The sequence below is a fragment of the Aricia agestis genome, chromosome 5 (genome assembly GCF_905147365.1).
Source record: "Aricia agestis chromosome 5, ilAriAges1.1, whole genome shotgun sequence".
NCBI classification, from domain to species: domain Eukaryota; kingdom Metazoa; phylum Arthropoda; class Insecta; order Lepidoptera; family Lycaenidae; genus Aricia; species Aricia agestis.
Window position 1 is genome coordinate 16,091,480 of NC_056410.1, and position 18,303 is coordinate 16,109,782.

The window sequence follows — 18,303 nt, forward strand, 5'->3', positions numbered from 1 at the left end:
GTTTTTCGTGTTGCAAAATATTAAAAGGATACCCGTTTCATAAAGTAATGAAAAGCCGTTTGATAAAAACGTTTAAATATAAAACGCTCGATGTTTCCCACAGATTATGACGGTTTAAGTGCTTTTGATGAAATAAAAATTTATACACTTGTATCGGATTATCTTTTCGACGATAATATTCCAGTATCTTAATATTCTTATTTTAATTTCGTCCGCAAAAAATAGGCTATGATATTTTTCTTTAGCATAATAAAATTTAGTAAACATTATCTTGTTTCGCAATTTTAACGCTAGTAAAACGTTGAAGATCGAAAACAAATTGGTGTTTGTAAAAGCTCAGTATTTTTCAAGCTTCGTACAAATTCAATATTCTAGCGTGTGCTAGTAAATCTGGAGCTGGTAAGCAGATAAATACTACATTCTCGCAGCGAAATTAATTTCGTTTCTACCGTCGGCGTTAAGAGGATACCACAGCGGCTAGAGAAATGAAAAAAAAGTACGTGTAATATCTATAGCTGTCTCCCTTACCTCAAGCCTATACCGCAGAACGCGATAGAGACAACTGCAGAAAATCCAGAAAATCAACGATTCGTTGTCCCCTGATTCCTTCTCCAAAACCTAACCGATTTAAGTACTTTTTTCATTAAAGATTAAAAAAAGGCTTGAGCTGTGTTCCTATGTTTTGCTTTTTTTGTATAATCTATCCAAATCTGTTTTCTGGACGTTTGAACACAGTGGAAAATCTGGCCATTTTTTTGGGTTTTTGAACGTTCATATCTTATTTAATAATTAAATTATGAAAAAAAAGAAAACATAGGGACATTGTATTAGTGGCCGTAGATATTCAGGAAAAAAATTATAACTCTACTAGCATTATCCAGGGAGGAAACAGGGGACAACGTTTGTATGGAAAAAATGGCGGTGTGGAATCCTCTTAAGGAATTTAATCTTAAAGCTGATACAAAACATGATACCTCTAAAAAGTTAAATGCCAATTTACATGTAGACCGTACTATGGACGAAATCACGCGATCGACTTTACGAGGTAATTCATTAGGCGTACTAGCGAGTTGGGGACTTGTACCATGCTAATTAGTGTGGTACCGGAGTATACTCGCCAGGGGCGTGGGTGATACCACTAATACCTGTTACCTGGGACCCCATTCTCATGCATCGAACGTCATGGAGTGATTGATTTTTTAAAAGAGAAATTTCCATCTATTTGGTACGAGACCGCCTTAACGTAGGATCTTCTCGCCAAGCTAGTTCACGACCGGTGGTAGACGCGTAGACGTACAGAAAATGGTTTTGTGTAAAATTCAAAATAAAAATATTTGAATCTGAGTTTTGATTTTTAAGATCGTATGCTGACACGCGCGTGAGTGACGATAGTGCATGTGTGCGTGCAAGTAAAGAAAGCGCTCGAAATGGTATTCGAGTCAAGAGAATAGGCCCCCAGGGCCCTGTACCTGTTACAAATTTATGACGTGTTGAATGTTAAGCTGTAGATGTAAATGTAAAGCAGTGTCCGACAGCGTCGATGTGATGGAATGTGGATGTTGGAGTTCGAATTTTATTACCTAATACGTTTTAGTTGATCGAAGAAAATTACTTAATTATAAGCAATAGTACCTGGATGACCGAGCTTTGCTCGGTATAGCATACACTCATTGACTTCGTGTTACTTAATAATGCCATCTGCTGGTCGTTAAAACAATTAGTTGCTCGTAAAATAGTATTATTATCTGCCAATAGATGTCAGGAAGAGTCATATTTTTCAGTTTATCGATTATCGATAAAACACGAATAAAAAGACATTTTCTGAAAATGATTTCTAGCTAGATCGATTTATCGTCCCCGTAACCCCCTATATACAAGAATTGCTCGTTTAAAGATATAAGATAAGGTTCATTATTTATTGTGGAAAAAAAAAACCGTAGCTACTTCTAAACAATGTTAGATAAATAGTAGGTAATGACAACAATCAGAGTAAAACAATCGCATAAACATAACCTAATGAAACAATTTTCTCAATCTCAGCTCGAAATTTAAATACACAAAGTTTTAAGCTGGCTTCGTTGCAGCTGATTTAAGTTTCATAAGAGTTTATTGAAGTTAATGTGCTATTACTGTCGCAAAGCACAACTTGCTTGCTGTAATTAAAATAAATAACTACTCTAGGTGGCAGGTGCTCTGAGTAAATACGCACTACGGATATAGAACACAGTAAAGCAATGGTTAAGTTAAACATAAAAAAATTAGAAGGACATGAGCTATAATTAATTATTGTTGTCATTATCATTGATATGATAATTGATACCTCAGCAAAGTAAAAAATCTACATTTTATTTGGTATAATTATAATATTATAGATACGGCAGCGCAATTAATAGCTTTATTTAGCTAGCATAATTCTATACCTAGCTAAAAAGTTTACCCCAAAATCAAGCTCAGAAATTTCTAAACCGACAAAACAAATTCACACGACCTAAATCTAGTATCTGATATACCAGAGCACCTAGCCGTTAAATACTAAATGAAAACCCTCAGTAAACTCCAGTGCGAGTTATACCTGATATTTAGCGATAATTCAGCGTTCGGGTTTCTACAATTCAATATCTTGGAACTATAAATTAAAGATAGGTCCTACGATTGATTTTATCTAGCTCAAAGCACTGAAAGGCTACACCGATGTTAAGTCTCTCGCAAAATAATCACCGCGGAAATATCGTTTCGTGGAATGTGGATAAATTATTTACTGGTTTAAGACGTATTTAGCTAGCCTGATGCTGAGAGAAGATCTCAATCTGGCATTACGACTTGACTGTCATTGATTTATTTATTTATGTATGAAAGAACAGTTAAATTTAAATACGTTTTTACATAGTAACTCTTAAATAATCAGTAGTTTATTTGGGTAAATTGGTTGGGTAAGTTGGGCCTTTATTATCATTTTGAAGTATTTTTGAGAGTGTTTAAACACTCCAAGAAACACAAAATATAAGGAATTATAATTTCTCAGACATTTGAAGCAAAATTCGGTTTAAAACTATGCTGCAACATTTTACCTCAACTCACTATTAAGTTACACGGAAGCATGTAGAAATATTCAAATGAGAAACCCTTCTCCGAAAACATTTTTTGAAATTTAAATCCTCAGGTAGAGACGGAATATCTAAAAACATTCGCTAAGTAGTCGTAAATGATATATGGCTCCCACTATCCTAAAAGTAATTTCGTATACGGATACGGATATTTCACAAACGGCCGAGTTTCTACGTTTCGTTCAGAAATCCTGTCGCCAATCGAACGGCTGATTTCAATTTAGATTAAGCGCTAAACATGCAGAGTAAAACCTTATCTATAAGTAAACCTGCTTAAGAGTTTGTAGATAGTCCAGCTTTAAAAGTAACATTTTATTGGGCTATGAAAGGAAATGGAAAGAAGATTAGGCAAATCACTTTATCATTCAGATAATTTAATTAGCAAATGAATCGGTACCTTTCAATCAATTTTAATTGGCTCCATAAAATATGCGAGAATTTTATAACAGAGCAGTTTTCGGGATGGGTCTTTTATCATTTAATTTTTTACCGTTTTACTAGGTAAGAACATTAGTGACTATTTAGTCTTAAAATAATTTTATTTTAAATGCATTTAGATTAAAAAGCACTCTTCAAATGTTTGCAGTCTGTTTGACAAATCCTTGCAATGTGAAATATGAAAAACTGAACAAACATACCTCTGATAGTTATGTTGCTGGTTATGTATGAGCGGCTGGTTGGGCTGGGCCAGCAACAATTGTTTCTGTTGTTGCTGACGATGCAACATCTGTTTCCCGAAGACGCCGTATCCGAAACCGTAAATCTCGTCCTCCTCCTTGTCGGTGAGACAACTTGAGGGCTGCGGAGAAAGCGCTCACTGTTAGCAGAGTAGACAGAATTACTGTTAGATTGAATTTAAACGGAATAAATAGTTATAATGTAAATGAAATACGATGTTTATTATTATTGTACTTTATAAGGTAAGTATTGAGTTCAAATTCTTGTTACATAGTTGAGTAGTCATTACGTCTTTACTCTTTTCTTTACTTAGATATAAGGTGCAACTGTATTTGAGACTCAAACAATATAGTTGCACCTTAATCTTAGTTTATTACAAATTTAACATTGTCTTCATGTCAATATAATTTAAATTTAAAAAGAAAATTATATCGACATGATCACATGATAACTAATTGAGAGAGAAAGAAATCTAAGACAACAGTGCGTTTAAGAGAACTAAATCATAATATTTTGTATGCTCATAAAATAACGCAGGAAGTATATAAATCCGCTATCATTTATTAATAGATTTCACCAGTACATTTCGCCATTTCACTATCTTACTTTCACCGTACCTATGTCCTAGTATTTATCAACAAACAAAACAATAAATTCAATCCATTATTATTGTTACTCGGCGATAACTTCTTAATTTATGATGAAAGCAACCCTATCTTAATTTGAATGAAGTAAGACAAATAAATTCTGCAAATTAACGACATCTTAGGGAAATTAATTTTATCTACAACTCGGAGAATTCAATATTAAGCAATGAGTATTTAAATGTTATGATAATCGCGATATTATGGTAATGAGTTTTAAAGTTGGCTTATTATGGCTTCTGGGATTATGATCGATTTCAGCTTAGTTTTAGAGGACCGAATGAAGAGTGTTTTATTTAGTCATCTGTTTTTAGGGAGATCGCAGATGGCACACTTTTTGTGTGATCGAGTCTGCGGCGCACATACAGTCTCTCTCGATCACACAAAAAGTGTGCCGTCTGCGATGTCCCTTATCCTCACAAAATTGGATATCTGCACTTTACATAATATTTTGTTTGACAGATAACATAATGTTTATAACATAATATATGTAGAATGATGAATTTAATGAGGCCTCTGGGGTTTTTTCTATCTATTATTAGTTAATTATCCACCAACCACCATCCAAATATTTATTGGCACTAGAAGAGTTCATACTAGTTATTGCAATTAATTTTAACATACCTTTTTAAACAAAATTCTAAGCTGCCTCTAATAGGATGCCTGCCAAAGATAAGTAGCTCTGCCCTAGGTATTACTTTTAATTAATCAAAATATTTAACTCACCGAGTATTTTCCAGGCACGTATATAGGTTGCGAGTGTGACGTGGTCAGGTTGTTGAGGGCGAGGGAACCCGGGCTCGCGGACGGGGGGGTCTGCGGCGTGCCCGGACCCCCCAGCACCCGCATCCGGGGGGACATCTCCTCCCACTCGTGCCGCCTTAGCTCTTCCAGGTGATCCAGCACGTCGCCATAGTGGGTCGAGAACAGATCGGCGTACCGTGACGCGAGCCCCTCCAAATATCCGCGGTCACCGTCCTGTGGACAATTTTTTTTTTAGTCAAACCATGGACCAATTATTATACAATAGACTAATTACACTTCCAAATAAAACGTATATATGGGGACAGCAAGCCATAGATGGCGTTTATGACAATTCTGGCTGTTTAATTCCTCTATGGTAAAACGTTAGAATATTTTAGGTTGGTTTTTAACTTCCTAAAATAATGATGTATAAGAAATGTACTAATTGTTAATATTGAATGATAGTAAAATTTTGCAATTAGCGATGCAAATTGGCATGGCTCAGACGGACCATAAAAAATTGCACCCTCCTGTGTAATGAACTGAAAAATCTTGCAACCGAAGAATAAGTAATAATAAGTATATTCTACAAAAGATTTACTAAACAAAATTGTAACACCAAAATAAATCAAATCTTTTTTAACATTAGTCTAATTATAACATACTATAAGACTAAATTTCGTGAAGGTAAGAAGAATGTATAAAGTTTGAACGGTACTTTTTGCTAATTACTTCGCCCATTTAAACCCCAACCTCCGGAATGTGATAAAAAGTGTAATTATCTTGCACCTAGAGACCTATTTTGTCTGGAAGTGGCTTCCTTCCACGCAATTTCCGCTGAACCCCAAAAAAGGAAGATATTTAGAGGCAATTAAATTCTGGAGTCCAAATTATAGCTGTAACTTTGTAGAGAAAAATTAAGCATTATTTAGGAGCGGTATTTTATAAAACAGAAAAATTTTGAAGCGGCCTAATTATACCGAATTGCTCTTTAATGTGCAATTTGTTATCTTCTCCTTAGCAGTCATTTCACGAATTAAATTATTAGGTACCCATAAAACATGAATACATAAATAATAATCTGAGAGCAGTTTACAAAAACATCATCAAAATTGGCTCCTCGGAATTATAATGCATACCATGCTTAGAATGTTAGGAATTAATGCAAATAAAATGATTGGATATGCTCGAAAGGTGGCGAGCAGGTGTAAATCTTCGCTAACAGTTGGCTCGTGTTTAATATGTGAAAAGCTTTCAAGATTAGTGGCGTTATTATATTCATGCAGGTTGACGATTGATGTTTCGATAAAGTGAAACTCCGACAGCTTTATTACGTCGGAATATTAAATGTGTTGAGATAATGACGCCAACGATTGCGAGTAATTTAATGTTATTTTCGAACGGCTTCGAATGGATTTTCAACGTGATGGCTGGGGTCTATCGAGGTGCTGACAATAGAAGTAAATGAAACATCTTCGCGCTCTAACAGGATGCTATCCATCAAGCCGAAAAGAATCTGTAGCTAGTGGCCGGTGGAGAAGCGCACTTAGAATTCAGCCGGCGGTCGCGCGTCGAGTCAAAGATGGCCGAAGGTTTATTTCCATTTTTAAATGAGAACGGCTGAGAGCTTTGTCGGCTCCGAGTTTGTGCTCGGGGTTTTAAGTGGATTAAATCGCTCTACGCTCGTAAAACCGACAAGTGCTTCAGCTAAGAATTCGAGTTACAGTTCGACTTTTGCATGAGAAAGTGGTCGCGAGCCCGCTTCGCACTCACTCCGCGCGATTCGGTGCGACCGGGGTTTATTTATATTTTCCGTGGAGTCGCGGTCGAATCGACCTTAGCGGGACGCCGCTTTTGTGAATTCCCAGTGAATGAAATTCATTAATGTTATCTCCGGACCGAACTGCGTTTCTTTGATTGACTCGATGTAAAGGATTGCGGGCGTGCTTTGAATTACAACTCACGGTTTTGTCCCCTCGTAAAATTGCCTTTAGCATTAACAATTTCGTTTGTCACTTTTGCAATTCCTATGGGAAAATGTTTAATAAAAATGAAGATGAGCTCGTGCAGGTTTGTCGCAAACGAAATGAGGAATTGCCGTTTAGGAAGATGGGGGCGCATAAATTGTATTTGTGCTGAAGCACACGAAATTGTTTTCTTCGACCGAAAATGTGTACGAAAGTTATTTATCATTTGAAGCGTGAGTCATGACTTGCATTGTTATTTATTACGTTGTTTTTTACGCAAACGAAAAATGAGTAGCGTAATTGATGAAGCACGAGCAATCACGTAGAAGGCTTATACGAAATTACGTCTGCAAAAGGTAAATTTTATCATTTGCAAAAGGTAAATTAAACGCCAAATATAGGCGTCAGTTAGATATAAAACTTCTTGCATATGAACCTGAGCTCTATCTTTAGCTTGACGGGCTCGAAACGAACAAATGAATGAAACATTCAAATATAGTTTAAGCGAGGCAGGTGATGTTGTATAAATCTGTGCTGGCCGCGACGTGGCACGCGGAACATTGTCTTATTGTGCTGGCGTCGCCGTTTTGTTGGGACAGCCGCGTTATTTTGAATTCGCTATCTCTATATAGTACCGATTCAAATGCTCAGATTTTATCGGTCGTTTTCTGTGCGTGCGCATTATGCATTGTCAGCTCAGTAATTCGATGTGACTTAACATTTCATTTGTTGTTTCGCTCCTGCTTAAGATAACGGTGGATGAATTTCAAAGGAAACAATTTCATTTAAAATTTCCTTTATATCTTTCATACTTGATTAACTTTCTGTCGAATAAAAGTGTTGTATGTCAAAGACGGTAACTTTGATCTGAAAGACATAATAATAATTGGAGAAAAAGAATTGGACGCTGCACTGCATTTAAGCATTCCTGTTTCGTATAGGTACTAAACAAAAAAAAATACGTATTAAGTTATAAATGCAGTTATATTCTTTAGATCATTTAGAACTTCATTCAAAATTTTAAAAAAAATGTGGGCTCGTACACCAATTATAAGTTCAAATCAGAGGTGGGATAGAAACTATGAAACAATAGTTTTCGAGCTTTATTTTAATCGGAGTAAACTATGAATAAAATTAAAGATTTTCTTTGGCTGCCTGTATGTTCGGTTTCGTAATACAACTTAGCGCCTTTTGCAGCTGAGCACAAGACCGCTATTTTATTCAAGTCATTCACACGTTAAATAGACTCCATTCTTCGTCTAATTAAAATAGAATCGTATTAAGCATTGTCTTGAGTTTTGTTTCTTCGTGTCTGGTGAAGAGATATTTTAGCTCCTTGAATGTTAATAGTAGTTGGAATTTCGATTCAGTTGTTCACTTGTTTCTCGCAGTGAAATGGCTATCATATCCAGCGAAATTGAAGCAGTTTCTTTGTTTATAATTAAGATGTATGTAATTGTATAATATATTATGTGGAAATGTTGTTAAATTAATTGTTATTTCAGTTACTTTTTACTTTATAAATACACTCAATCTAGCTAGTGAGTTAAATTGAGTTCAGCTAGAATATTTCGTTCATAAAAATATTACTTTTTTTTAGATCAAAACTTTATTTAAGAAAGTTGGCTTACGAGTATAATATCATAATTACAAAGCAAATAGAAAAGAAAAACTATTCAGACGATATAAACTACTTTGTAATAAATAATGACCTACAAGTTTTCGATGACTAACATTACCCTTTGCAATTAATTAACTCTTTCGATAACATTTCGTGATTCACTAGTAATTAAGAATGTCATCGATTTTCAACCAACATGCTCGGTGTCGCCACATAAATTTCTTTATCAGATTCCTTAAAGGGCAATACTAAGAAAAATGTTCGACACGTTACGTTCTCGGAAATTACACCAGCATCCATTGCTGGTTTTTGCGACGAAAGATTAATTTTAGTGATAAAAAACAGCCGATGATATTTAAATGTTTTTAATTTTTATTTATTTCATTGCTCTGTCTATCAATGGAAAAACTATTCCTTATTCTTAAGATCACGTCTTTAAGGGAGACCGACTGGACCCATTTCGATAGTCACATATCTACTCTAGTAGACCACGAGAAAGGCTATTATTACTGGTTCCCATCAGTAAAAAATGCACGGTTCCTATGTTACCATTGCACGAACGACGTTGAGGAAAACACTTTCCTTGTATAGGTGAACTATTGAAACCTTTGTGGTTAATTCGAGTGGAAACTCGATAGGTTTTTACACCATTTCTAAATCATCAATGAAATACACCTAGAATTGTTCACAACTATGAAACCAAACCACAATTTCTCAGACAATCCAAATTGACTACTCCTCTATGTCATTAGGCAACCGATACCAAAACAACGTGCGGTTTCCAACAGTTCTCAGTTCTAGACAATGTTAGTATGTATAATGTAACAAAATTAACTACCTCGTACCTTGTATTGTAACATTGATATTGTAGCTACGCTTGAACAATTTAAGCACAGCAAAGCTTTGGCGTACAGATTTTGCATTTTATTTAGAACAGTTAAAGTTTTGGCAAAAATGAAAACAGCAATCATCTTTAAATTACCAACAAACAATTGAACGACAACAGTCATTAAGAAGCAAATGTACCATTGCAAACTATAAGTAGATTAAAATGCATGCTGAAAGTTAAAATTTATGTACCGGACGCGGTCTTCAATTAAACTTGTTATAATGAAACTGTGGAAAAACGGAGTAAATTACCACGGAGACGCGAACAATTCTCAAGTTTCGCAATTTATACTCATTTTAAGTAGAAGTTCGATGGCCGTTTCGGTGAGATGTGAGACTATCGAGTTTTATGGGTACTCACACTTTTCTTTCGGAGGTGTATACGACTGCTATAAGCTTTTACATTATAATTTATTACTATTATATTTCCAATCGAGATTTAGAGCAAATGGAAAACATTGTGCAATAAATATTGCAGAATCATTGACACACTGGACTGGAAACGATCTCGAAAATAGAGTTCGAACTGAAAGTAAGTCAAAGAAGAGTCATAAAAGCAAACAATAAATAGTCCATCGGGGCCGGAGGAACATCGCTTCTGAATTTAAATGGTATATTTAGACCACAACGCGTTTGAAGAACAGAAACGACGGACGCCAACGACAGCGCAGCTGTTTAAGAAAAACAAAGGGACGAAGTTGGACAATCGATGCAAACTTTGATACTTTTCTTTGCGAATTCAAAAGCTTTTACTTTTCGTCATTTTCATATTTCACCTCAGTGATTGTCTTTGATCCTTTGTTAGACCGAATTTAGCGCATAGCTATATCAGTCATTTATTTTACTACTTAGTTTTTGCTTCAGGTAGATTTTATTAAAAAATTAGTAAGTGTGTATTTTATAGCTGTTCTATGTTTCTAGTTTAACCACGAGCCTTTTAATAAACCGCTCGTATCAAATCGACATTTCTCTCGCATAATATGTATGAGATAATATTATAGTTTATAATCCTTTGCTCGCAAACTATTAGAGGGAGTTTGTGTTAAAACTTATTTGAATAATATTATTCAAACATAAATTGTATAAAGCTTTAAAATATTCTGTTTCAGCAAAATATTAAAGCTTCTGTTTGTTTTTATCAACACTATTTATATTATGTGCAAACATAATACCATTATAATGTTTGTACATGTGTTATAACTAATTAAAATAGGTGAAATATGATAAAGCGTTAAATAATGTACCTACCTCTACTATGGGTGATAATAATATGTTAAAAAAACCTAACAAGAGCCTAATTTCTAATCTTAGTGACCATACGTTATAGGCATTTCGTACGAATAAAATTACATTTTCTAAAAATGATTCCTAGCTAGATCGATTTATCGCCCCCGAAACCCCCCATATTATACTAAATTTCATGAAAATCGTTGGAGCCTTCGAGATTCCAATTATATATACAAGAATTGCTCGTTTAAAGATATAAGATAAGATACATACACTAGTGTCCTTAGTCCTTACAAATAAAATGCAAATTAATTTTTTTTCAAAATATAGATAATAACAATATTATGTCTATTATTAAACTATTACAAAACGTGTAGTGTGGGAGTACCCACAAAGACGCAATAAAACCCAAAAAATATCACTTTAAAGCATGAAAGTTATGAGAAAAAAAAACGCTATACAAAACATTGATAACAATAAAATGTATTGTAGCATTTTATTGGAATTCGCTTGCCCACAACGTATTTACTTTAGCGCCCAATACAAACATTTGCAGATGAAAAATACGACACAAAGGTCAATTTTAAATACATTAAACGCTTTTGTTTTGATGCCCAACGCTAATAAATTCCAACGACGCAATGGAAATGGAAATTCTAGCACATTAGCAATATTTTAGTGCCACAAATATGGCCACAAACGTTATTTGAGAAACGCCGTAGCACTTAAAGTTGAGAGGAAATGTAAAATATGTATGAAATGGATCGACTGATATTGGGTTTTGATATCGACGATTTCTGTATTCTTCGCATAATAAAATTTCTCGCGTTTCAGCGTGTCAGAATTGCAGTCCAAGATTTGTGACTTTACGATATTTGGTTTAAGGCGCTGCAAATAGCCAAATAAAGCTTGGATTCGTTAATAACGACCTCGGTTGTAACGAATTTTTGGTTATAGCGACGTCTAACATATAGTCCCTTGAATTTAAAGCATACTTTCGTATGAAATTATTTCGGTAATAACGACTTCAGATATTACGTCAATTTCGGGTATAGCGATTTGTTTTTATGAACCATCATTGAGCAGGTTCCTAAAATTCCCTTATATAGCGACATTCTCTTATATAGGTATAGCGACAGAGTCTCACTCAATTCATTCATAAAGCTATTAAGCTTTCTTATCCATTGTTTACATTCACAGATGGTCAAAATATGCCTAGCTTGTTTGCAGGACTGCTTAGCACGTGAACGAGGTCACATTTTTTAATTAGTTAGAAAGCAAAATTCCAATAAGTAAACAGTGTTTCTGGAACTACTGTTTATTTGGTAAAGGCCGAAATAATTTTAATGTGGAAGAAATTAATGAAAATGGCAAACACCTTACAGCGTATAATTATTATTATTTCGGATATAAGGACATTCGGATATAGCGACAACACAAAACTAGTCCCTCCGCCGTCGTTATGTACTACTAAGAATCTTCTCCAACCACAGAAATATTATACTTAATATTTATTAAGATGTTCAGCCGCGCTCAGTTTCGTCGCGCCATGTGGACTGGATCTTATATATATATTAGGTAGGGGTAGGGGTAGGGGATTGGACCTCCGGTAAACTCACTCACTCGGCGAAACACAGCGCAAGCGCTGTTTCACGCCGGTTTTCTGTGAGAACGTGGTATTTCTCCGGTCGAGCCGGCCCATTCGTGCCGAAGTATGGCTCTCCCACGTATAAAAACTAACTTATATAGAAAAACTAACTTATAGGGCTAGATATTGACGTTATTATACTTAATGTATACATCACTGTTTACTTCCACATAAGATAATTGCGTATGAACCGTATAACAAACATTATCCAAGCTGTCAGGTTTAATTGAGTAAGCAAAAGGATTGACAATGATGAATTGCTTCCTAGAACTTACTTGATTTAAGCGGTGCCTGAATTTTGAAGCGTAGGTGCCTTACTCAGTTTGATTTTATCTGTTCTTATGATACCATCGCGTAGGTTCATCATTGTTTGGATTGTGATATGAAAGTTAAACGTATAAATGGTAACTTTATATAGTTATGGTTAACTACAAACTCAGTTACGCCCGTTACAATAATATTGTTTACTAATTGACTTTTAATATTATTATATATAATATGACTTTTAATATATTATATTATAAAGTTTTGTGACATAGTCGTGCTTTGGACTATTTCGTAGATGTTGTCCGTGACCTTACGCTCAAATTCCAATTTAGCGGGAACTGTACATTTCCCGCAACAAAAAGTTACTTATACTTACGACTCTCGATTGTCTTCCGATTAATTATTAGAAAAGAAAAAGGTTCAATTTTTTATTATGAATCATGATGTAACCTCTTGTGACAAAAGAAATATCACAGACGATAACAATTTACCTGAACCCCACATAATTATCAATCCGGGAGTTGACAGTATGTTTAAAATCTTAAAATAATTATTAAATTTTATAGATTTATTGATAAAAACTTTAAAACAATACAAATAACGAAAAAATAATTACTGATTTATTTTATTTTACATTGAAAAAAATTGGATTTATTAACTAGTCACGTGATTGAAAACGCTAATCTGAGCAGTGACGTCATCGTTCAGTGTCAAACAAAATTGACAGTTGTTAGGTTAAACACTTACTCACTTTTACTATGTCTACGCTTGTTTTGTTTCATGAACGATTACGTCACACGTGATCACGTGACCATAATGCCGCGTTTTTGTGACATATTTTGAATCCAGTATTTAAAATAATTTTTAACTCATTCTAGGGAGTAGGGCATAATAATGAATAAAATATTAATTTACAGGTATTATTGTAAACAACTGAAGCGCTTAAAACTATTTTTAAAAAATTGTCAACTCCCCTATTATTGTGATAATATGTATTATGCCAGTACCACAACGACACTAGTCGCACATTTTAAGGATGAATTGGGTAACTAGCAATTTGAAAACTGTAGTTTTTTTTGGAAAACGGAGTCTTTAAGACCGGAAAAATGATTTGAAATAACAAAATGTGGATTTTATGACGTGTATCTAGATTCTAGATGAAGTAAGTAACAAGGTTGAGACTTTAGAAATGCATATCTACGCGTCGCGTTGCTGGATTGACCCTAAACATGAGCTTTTGTGTGTCTCGTGAGATCCACCGCCTATGACGTATATCTATTTATAAATAAATAGTATGGGGTCCTGATAGTGATCCTCCGTCCATAAAGTACAGAGAAACAAAAGCTATTGGACGCCATACGTGGGCAGTAACTGTCGAGCACGTGCGTGCTACACATAGAAGTCGTAAACAGTACTATCTAGAATATTCTGTATTTGAAAAATACCCACAGCCGAATATATAACCTCCTCGTTTTTTGGAAGTCGGTTAAAAACCTCTACTCTTTCTTGTTGCCTTAAGAGGATACCACAGCAGCTAGAGAAATGAAAAAAAAGTACGTGTAATATCTATAGCTGTCTCCCTTACCTCAAGCCTATACCGCAGAACGCGATAGAGACAACTGCAGAAAATCCAGAAAATCAACGATTCGTTGTCCCCTGATTCCTTCTCCAAAACTTAACCGATTTAAGTACTTTTTTCATTAAAGATTAAAAAAAGGCTTGAGCTGTGTTCCTATGTTTTGCTTTTTTTGTATAATCTATCCAAATCTGTTTTCTGGACGTTTGAACACAGTGGAAAATCTGGCCATTTTTTTGGGTTTTTGAACGTTCATATCTTATTTAATAATTAAATTATGAAAAAAAGGAAAACATAGGGACATTGTATTAGTGGCCGTAGATATTCAGGAAAAAAATTATAACTCTACTAGCATTATCCAGGGAGGAAACAGGGGACAGCGTTTGTATGGGAAAAATGGCGGTGTGGAATCCTCTTAAGAAGTCAGACGATACAATGTTCAAAGATATCCTTATATTCTTATATTTAACAGTTATAATATTATATAAATTAGTTATAATAATATTATTTGGGATCTGTTACATCCGCTATAAAGTCTCTTGTATTGAAATCACTGTGTAAGTAGCAGTGCTGAAAAACGTTTGACTCTTTTGTTTCTATGGACTATGAGAAATGGCTCAACATTGCATCATGAATACGGCACACAATAATGAGAAAAGGAATTCTTTCAGCGGCGCTACTTTCACAGTTAGCTCTGTAATGCTAAGTACTCACATACGGTTTTACTCGATAGTTTTACTCCAAATCGAGTAAAATTTACTGCGTGGACCGCAAAGCTCGAAGGCTCGCATCGAGCCAGCTCGATGGAATTAAATAAATCTAATTTCCTTCGTACTTACTCGACGCGAGCCGTTGATCTTTACTCCAGCCATACTTAAGCGTGTGAGTTGTGCGTTCCACCCGATATTTTTTACTCAATTTGGAGTAAAACTGTGGAGTAATGCTGAATGTGTGGACGAAAGCTCGAGCCGTGGTTTTAACTCTACGTGATTGCCCGATCGAGTAAAACCGTATGTGAGTACTTAGCATAAAGGGACATAATTATATTATAAGAAACATACGCTATACCTATTGTTATAATTACACCCTATACTATTATAGATATTATATCACTGATGACAAACATAATTTATTACAATGAATGTGAAAAAACTGCAACAACACTAACCTTTGAACATTAATTTAACAAGTCTCATTAAAATTGTTTAACATTAATCAAACTTTAATTAGGGCACATAAATTATTCGACGCATCCAGACTAATTTGTCCATTCCAATACGAATCACGAGACAAATGAAGAAAAGAAGAATGCGAAGACAATAATTCATCCCAAAACCCAAATAAAACAGCGGCTAAATTTGTATCCTCTAATCTGTCAACGGTCGAGCGCGCGTGTTGTGCGATGGCCACATCTGTTGACTATTTCAAGATTTGTCACTGACTGTCTACGCCGGAACTCTAGGGAACCCTTTTTTCTCAAATTCCTACGATGAAAGCCAATATAAAAAAGCCTAGGCATGTTTCGTTTGCTCTTTTTGTTCCTATTTATCTTACTGTCACAACATGGTGCTTGATACTTTTCAGTTGGTTGATGTTATTATTCATGAGAACGTTTGTAAGGGCCTTATTACACCTTGTTGAGTGGCGACTGGCGAGTCAGTGGCGACTGGCGAGACGATGCTCTCGGATAATTTGATTGGCCGAGAGCACGGTCTCGCCACCTAGTCGGTAGGTGTAACAAAGCCCTAAATGAAATATTGTAGGGTTTTGACACTAGGGGTTTCACAAAAGCATATGCATAGCCATTGGCTATGCATTATCCAGAAGTTACATTCCTCACTTTAAAGCCGGAAAATCTGATTGACGCAGATTTTTTTATTTATTAAAGAAGGGGGCAAACGAGCAAACGGGTCACCTGATGGAAAGCAACTACAGTCGCCTATGGACACCCGCAACATCAGAAGAGCTGCAGGTGCGTTGCCGGCCTTTTAAGAGGGGATACGCTCTCTTCTTGAAGGTATCTATGCAGGTCGTATAGGTCCGGAAATACTGCTGGTGACAGTTCGTTCCAGAGTTTTACAGAATTTTGAAAATTACACTGAATTACTTAATTCCCTTGATACGTATCATCTTATTGGCCTAGTTTTATTAACACCACCAATAGTTTCATCGTGTTTCATTTGCGGCATTAATTTACCCGGCGCGGTCGTAAAAGAAGGAAAGCAAAATGCCTTTGATACTCGGAGAACAATAAAATGGTTTTATAAAAAGGAATTTTATGACATTTTTATTTTAGCGTCGCGATCGAAATACCTTAATAAAATAGTATGGACGTATGTTAGCATATTTTATGTCAGTAGAATTGGCGTTTCCACTAGCTAGTTAAAATAGGTATGAGTCAATAAAATTCTTATTACAGGAATGAGAATGTTCGAGACATATTATTTATAGTTCTGAAGGGAATTTTAGGCAAAGATCAGAACAGAGGGCGCAACTAACACATACAGAAATCCTATATATCAGAAAACATCCAACATCTTGCACAACACGTAATAATAACTCCCACACCGGTTCCGATGACGGTGGCCGGTTTAATTGAAAACAGGCCAGTTACGCAGGAGTAATTTTATAGTGCCCAAGTGTGTGCGCAGTACACAAGAGCACTCTCTATTCCTTTACTCTCATGACCCAGTGGGACAGCAGACCGACACGACCGGCGAGAGATCAGGCGCAGGACCGACTTTTTACATGCCCATCCGACGCATGGATCATCTTACTTGTCAGACAATCAGGTGCTCAGCCTGCATTGTCCTAACTAAACTTGGAAATAACATGTTTCCAACGTGGGAATCGAACCCACGACCTTCGAGTCAAGAGCCGCACTCTATACCACTAGACCACGGAGGAGAAGGGAATATTACGCAAAGATCAGAGCAGAGGGTACAACAGCTAACACATACAGTAAATAATCCGACCAAAATCCAAAATCTTGCATAATTCGTATAATGCTAAGTACTCACATACGGTTTTGCTCGATAGTTTTACTCGAAATCGAGCAAAAACAACCGTGTGGACCGTAAAACTCACAGCTCGAAGGCTTGCATCGAGCCAGTTTGAAGGCTCGAATGGAGCCGGCTTGACAATTTTTTTGACACTAGTTTTTATTATTCGTAGCTAATTTCCTTCGAACAGCTGGAGTAAAACTATCGAGCAATGCTGAATGTGTGCACAAAAGCCCGAGCCGTGGTTTTTACTCTACACGATTGCTCGATCGAGCAAAACCGTATGTGAGTACTTACACTAAGAATATTGACAGAAACGATGTCAAATGTCAAACATAACTTTTAGTTTACTGTATAATGTATAGAGGGTGTAACAAAAATAAGTGATAATAGGGTGTGTACGTGTTCCTTGTAGAGAGTTCACTGTGAAAGTAGCAGCGCTGAAAGACCAAATTTTTTTTTTCCACTTTTGTATGGGGAAACTCGTGACGCTCGGGCCCTTGGCTATACGAAAGTGAAAAAAAAAATACGTTTTTCAGCGCTGCTATTTTCACAGTGAACTCTCTACAGGAACATGTGCACACCCTAAAGTATTATCACTTATTTTTGTTACAACTGTATATGCTGGTGCTGCCGTCTAGCGTGAAAATATTGCAGTAATAATGTCTTCAATAATAATAGCGGTGGCATATTAAATTGGACGCTGTTAAGTATTCGTGTACTAACCCACACAAAATTACGTATTGAGTTATGAATGCAGTTATGTTCTTTAGATGATTTGGAACAAGACTGCATTCAAAATTTAACAACAAAAAATATTGTGGGTTAGGACACTAATGCTTGACAGCGACCATTTAACAATAGTCACTGTTAATTATTTCGAAACGCCGCTCTGTTCTAAACTTAAATCTAGTTAAGCCAATATTCGCATTCAACA

At 35.6% G+C, this 18,303-nt stretch overlaps 1 protein-coding gene across 5 annotated transcripts in view; it reads right to left on the reverse strand.

Annotated features, from left to right (window-relative positions):
• LOC121726947 overlaps positions 1–18,303 on the reverse strand; it is a 133,733-nt gene that overhangs the window by 22,009 nt on the left and 93,421 nt on the right. For all 5 annotated transcript variants that reach the window (XM_042114597.1, XM_042114599.1, XM_042114598.1 and 2 more), the window contains exons 2-3: positions 5,153–5,404; positions 3,743–3,903 (exon numbers count right to left, since the gene is read on the reverse strand). In XM_042114597.1, the coding sequence (XP_041970531.1) occupies positions 3,743–3,903; positions 5,153–5,404 (413 nt within the window). The remainder of the gene's footprint in view (positions 1–3,742; positions 3,904–5,152; positions 5,405–18,303) is intronic.